The 6,124-nt window shown below is 36.3% G+C and overlaps 1 protein-coding gene across 16 annotated transcripts in view; it reads right to left on the bottom strand.

Moving 5' to 3' along the window:
* Positions 1 to 2,586: 2,586 nt before the first annotated feature.
* MATR3 (matrin 3) overlaps positions 2,587 to 6,124 on the bottom strand; it is a 30,065-nt gene continuing 26,527 nt past the window's right edge. For all 16 annotated transcript variants that reach the window (XM_043589143.1, XM_043589192.1, XM_043589169.1 and 13 more), the window contains 2 exons: positions 5,967 to 6,088; positions 2,587 to 3,641 (listed from right to left, as the gene is read on the bottom strand). In XM_043589143.1, the coding sequence (XP_043445078.1) occupies positions 3,591 to 3,641; positions 5,967 to 6,088 (173 nt within the window). In that variant the 3' untranslated portion in view covers positions 2,587 to 3,590. The remainder of the gene's footprint in view (positions 3,642 to 5,966; positions 6,089 to 6,124) is intronic.

Raw genomic sequence — 6,124 nt, 5'->3', positions numbered from 1 at the left:
AAGATTCAGATGCTTAACCAACTGAGCCATCCAGGTGCTCCACAGCCATGTCTTAACAAAATTTCCAGATAATTCTGATGCATGCTAACATTTGAGAACCAAACTAAAGGAAAATAATTCACACTATCATTTTGTTACTAGTGTTGACTCTAAGCATCTTTTTTAAAAATTTGAGAGAGAATCCCAAGGAAGCTCTGCAGTTAGCGTGGAGCCTGACATGGGGCTTGTTCTGATGAACTGAGACCATGACCTGAGCTGAAATCAACAGTCGGATGCTCAACTGACTGAGCCACTGAAGTGCCCCAACTCTTAAAAAATCTTGACCTCACGCCTAACAGTCACAGGACTAGCATCAAAGTGAAGGACATTCTGCTTTTAAAAAGGTTTTAAGTAACGTCTATACCCAATGTGGAGCTCGAACTTAAAATCCCAAGATCAAGAGTCACATGCTCAGGGGCACCTGGGTGGCTCAGTCAGTCGAGCTTCCACCTTTGGCTCAGGTCACATCTCCTAATCCGTGAGCTCAAGCCCCACATCAGGCTCTGTGTTGGCAGCTGAGTGTGGAGCCCGCTTTGGATTGTCTCCTCTCTTGCAAATAAACATTGGGGGGTGGGGAGGGGAGTCACAAGATCTACCCACTGAGCCAGCCAGGTGTCCCTGGAAGGGCATTTTAACCCCAGCTAACAAACAGCTCAGGGTTGCCAGAGAACACAATCCCAAACCCATTACCATTCAATACTTGAGCTTTCAGCTATACTAAGCTATATTCTATAATGGAGACCAATAAAAGAGACCACACAGAGCTGCTCCCAGCCCAAGTACAAGCGATCTTAAATAACCCACACTGACTGGACCTAACATTTCATGATTCAAAATTTTTAATGTTTATTATTTTTGAGAGAGACAGAGCATGAGCAGAAGGGCAGAGAGAAAGGGAGACAATCGAAAGCAGGCTCCAGGCTGTCAGCCCAGAGCCCAACGCAATCACTTGAACTCACTGCAATCACTTGAACTCACCGAGAGATGGTGACCTGAGTTGAAGTTGGATGTGCCCCCACCCCTTTTTAAGATTTTAAAGGAATCTCTCTACCCAAAGTGGGATCTGAACTCACAATCCCAAGATCAAGAGTCGCATGCTCCACTGAGTCAACTGAGGCACCCCGCTGTTTTTAAATAATGTTCTGCAGTGTTCCAGCAGGTTTCCACTACACATCACTCTCTTTACTCAGTAATGTTACATTCTACTGTTCAAACCCACTGAAAACCCATCATGAACAAAGCTAGGCAAAAAATAAAGTCTATTCCTCTTTGATAACTCTAATACCTGCCATTAACACTTAACAGGCTGTATTTTGTGCTCCCCATCACCCTAAAAGAGGGGCACGAGGAAACCTCTAAGAAGGAATTCAGGGAATAGAGTACCTTAAAATTTTCCTTAGAACCTGAGACTATAGGAGATGGTGTAGTTGGTGGCCAGAAATTCACTCTGCTCATTAATAAAATTTCAAGTGAAACTTTTAGGGTACCCTAATCAGTTTTACAGCTAGTCAATGAAAGCCTTATCAGAGTCACTCTGAGATCCCACATTTATGAGCTATATAGGCTTAAAAAATACTACTACTATTAATTTAAGGGGTTTCTAAAATTTTCCCTCACAGAGGATTTACCTAAAGGCTAAAATGGTGTCAGGCAAAATGTTCTTAAACTTGACAGCAGGTTTACGTGGAAACATTCCCATGAAAAAAGGTTTGCCATAATCTGGGAAATAGCTGTTACAGATTTATCTATCACTGGTAATTTATGTATGAGAATTTCTGCTTCCTAAATGTTATCAAATGAAGACATTAAACTTTTTTTTTTTGTACAGCCTGGTACAGCCAACAAAGTAGGACCTACGGAAAAAAGCTATCACTGACAGGAAACAATTAGGGATTCCAATGCACATAAAATACTTTGGGTTGCTTGCTGTTAGTTAAGTTGGAATTAAAAGCTGGTAATTAGTAAAGGCCAAAATTAAACTACAGAAGTAAACTGGCAAGGATTTTTTGTACATGTCACATTAGAAAAACATTAACTGCCTCTGAGAAGTATACCATAAAATTGATTCATCTTTTAATACACCTGGATCTAAGAGTTTCAAAGAATTCCTAGAAATTCTTGTATTTTTTAAAATTAAAAATTTATTTTTTAACAATAGGTAATAAATCCCTTATACCAAGAATCCCAACAGATTTTGAAAAGCTAGTAGAACTAATTCTTGATATTCCATGTTATTCCCAACTTTACTGTTTCATACTTAGGCCTAAACACAAGCTTTTACCATTTCTTCACCCTTAGCATTTTAATGTCCAAAGGTTTTTAAAAGCCCCATTCCACACACCACTTTTTGTCATGTAACAGGAACAAGAAATCCACCAGCACCAAAAACTTTAAAACTCAGTTCTTTAGTAGCAGTCTTTAGAACACTCTAGATTAAAAATGTAATAATTTGTTAAAGCATGCAAAAGAGCGTAACAGTGAATAAAAACCACAACTGACAAAAATATTGGTTAACATTCCAAATATGTATAACCAATGAACTTGGCCTAGGTTTTTTGTTTTTTTATTGGTATTCACTTCAGAAACTTGAATCCACAGATATAAGCAGTATATTACCAGAAAGTTACAAGTAAACACAGATTATACATGCAAATTTCTGTTCACAAAGGTCACATGTGCAGGTATATGAATTAGAAGCGTGCGTCTAGTTTATGGCCAAACTTTTTAAAATGCAGAAATGTAAAATTACATCTTGAAATATGAAGAGATGGTCTACACACTTCAAAAATCAAATGTTGCTTATACCAGATGTATGACAGCTACAGGATTCAAGTGACAAGCAATAAGATCTCAAGAAATTAATACTGCTCAAAGGGAACGGGAATATTTTTACATTTCACTGAAAATACATTGACTACTAGAATACGAAATCTAGCAGGAACTTAGGGGAAAAAAATTACAAAAATCTAAAGCCAATTACTTAGTATTTCTTATTACCTAAACAACAGCATGACATTAAAAGAAAACTGCACCTGCATTATAATTGCCAATCTCATATTAATGAAGATATCCAAATAAAACGCAACCAAAAACCTTCAAACTCCAAATGATGAGAAGTCTGCAAAAGGCTCAGATTAAAATGCGGAATGTTTCAGATGAAAGTAATAAAAATACCATTGGTTTTGTTCTTTATTGAATGGAATCAAAAGTTTTGACATTTCTTTGAAGCGTGGAACTAAATTTCATTTCTCTGAATGATTCTAGGTATCTTTTTTCTTAGTGGTGCAAGTTGTCTTAAGTAACTTACAAGTCAGTCTCTACAATGTACTTCTGTCTGTTACCATTTTGATAAAACAAAAACAATTCTTCATTAACTTAACCGTATATGTATTTTTGCTGTAACACTTAACACATGGACATCTAATATTTTTCCACTAAAACAAAAGAGTACAATAGTTTTCTTCTAACTACCAGTATTGTATTTAAAAAAGGTTAACATTAAAAACAAAAAACCATTATTTTCTTTGAAACTGTTAAGCTTCTTGCACATCTTAAGCTTCCTTCTTCTGCCTGCGTTCTTCTGCCAATTTATTCAGAAATTTCTGAAAAGGAAAAAAAAATTACAGGGGTTAAATCACATAAGAAACACCTAAGTGAATTCCAAAATGAAATATTCTATCCAAGTTTATTCAGAATTTGAGTGTAATTTAACTACAACCTTACCAATATTTTACAAATTCAATTATTCTTGTTAAGTCAGTGTACAAAACTAAACTAGTTCACAGTACACAAGATATGGGGGAGAATGGTAAAATGTGAAAAAAAGATTATTTCAACTTGCAATTAATATTAACTCACACAGTTAAGAAAACAAAGACCATACTTGCATAGAAGAACTGCCACTGCTCCAAAAACACAGATTAGTTAAAATAACATGCATTTATTCAGTGTGCCTTTCATTAAACTAACATTTTCTTAAAAGGCCAGCCAGCAGTATTTATTTTAAGTCTGTGGGCTGTTCTTTATTTCATCTACTCAATTCTGCTGTTACAGCAATAAAACCAGCCATAAACAGTACTTAACTGAATGACTGTGACTGTGTTCCCCCAGAACACCTCATTTACAAAAGCAGTGGCCCCTGCATTACAGACCTGTAACTTCTAGGGTTCTTGGACATACTAAAACATTAATAAGTAAACTTCCCTCAACAAATCTAAAAGATTCAAAGTTTTTTTGACTTTGGGGTAGAATTTCTCAACTCTATCACAGTTTCTCCAAATTGCTGAGAGGGTTAAAAGCCACTATATCCTTAAGGGAAAAAACACTCAGGAAAGTATCAAGTCATTATCATAATCAGCAAAAATGTAGTGCATGGTAAATTTTAATGAAGTTGACAAAGTTCCTTTAGAATAAAGAGAGCCACCTCTCTTTGGAACACCTCCAATAGAACAAATATCTAGAAAACTATAATAGCTAGAAAATATTTACAAGTCTATCATTTATAAAGTATCAAATACCAGGATACAACTTATGTCTTAATACTCTTCTTTGTAACAGTTTCTGCCTCCATACAGCTAAATACCAAAACAAGTATTATTTGTTTGCTGCTACTAATGGGATTAACCACCATTCTTTTTTTTTTTTTTTTTAATTTTTTTTCAACGTTTATTTATTTTTGGGACAGAGAGAGACAGAGCATGAACGAGGGAGGGGCAGAGAGAGAGGGAGACACAGAATCGGAAACAGGCTCCAGGCTCTGAGCCATCAGCCCAGAGCCCGACGCGGGGCTCGAACTCACGGACTGCGAGATCGTGACCTGGCTGAAGTCGGACGCTTAACCGACTGTGCCACCCAGGCGCCCCCCACCATTCTTTTTTCATAGGCATAACGGGAAGATACATACAGGTAGCAAAGAACATTTACATTTAAAACTAGTGACAGGGGCGCCTGGGTGGCGCAGTCGGTTAAGCATCCGACTTCAGCCAGGTCACGATCTCGCGGTCCGTGAGTTCGAGCCCCGCATCGGGCTCTGGGCTGATGGCTCGGAGCCTGGAGCCTGTTTCCGACTCTGTCTCCCTCTCTCTCTGCCCCTCCCCCGTTCATGCTCTGTCTCTCTCTGTCCCAAAAAAAATAAATAAACGTTGAAAAAAAAAATTAAAAAAAAAAACAAAAAAAAACAAAAAAAAAAAACTAGTGACATAGCCAAGAACTGGAATTATTTCCTAAATTCAAGCCTATCTTTATCCATCTAAATCAACATACAGAGCACATTTGATGACTGAGTATACAATGAGCTCTGTATTAGAAAGCAGTGGAAAAAAAACAGTTTATCTGTAATTCAGTTCTTTAACTTCTTTCAAGTTTTATACCATTATCTGTTTCAATAGTCCTTAAAAAAGTCACTAACAACAACACCGAATTTCAAAATCTAGTAAGAGAAATTTGTTATGATTATTTATTCATTTATCCTTTTACCTTTATCTCTCATTGGTCATATAACTCACAAAATATCATTATTAATAAACAACTTAAAGGTGATATAAACATCATTAAGTATAAAGAGACATGGCACTTTATAGAAGTTGAAAAAGCTTTTCATTATTCCACTTGGGATTTCAGGCCTCCAGGATCTTCCCAATTAGAGAAATTACACTCTCACAACGCTTAGTCAAGAATATTTAAGTAACTTTAATTACATCAGAATTTTAGAACATGGCTAGAAAATTATTCAATTGAATGTACCATAGAAAAAGGCTCAAGAGATGTTTCTAGAATCCACTAAACTGTTTAAGGCCCATCAATAAAGAAGTAAATGTGTCATCTCTAGGATGGGTCTACAGAAAGTACCACACACATTTTACTTTATACAAATTTACTTATTTGTTAGTTTTCATAAAAGAACTCTTCTCTTTTAGGTTCAGCCTTACCTTTAATTTCTGATAATGAGGAAGGCTGCTGCAATGAGTATTCTTTGCAACTTCTTCATTTGTATAAAAGAGTGAACACAGCTTACAGTAAAACCCTGTTTTAGGTATCACATAGTCTATACCTAGAACACAAACATACATTCTTACAAATTTAGTAA

The sequence above is a fragment of the Prionailurus bengalensis genome, chromosome A1 (assembly GCF_016509475.1).
Source record: "Prionailurus bengalensis isolate Pbe53 chromosome A1, Fcat_Pben_1.1_paternal_pri, whole genome shotgun sequence".
Classification (NCBI taxonomy): domain Eukaryota; kingdom Metazoa; phylum Chordata; class Mammalia; order Carnivora; family Felidae; genus Prionailurus; species Prionailurus bengalensis.
This window is presented reverse-complemented; position numbering and strand designations above follow the sequence as displayed.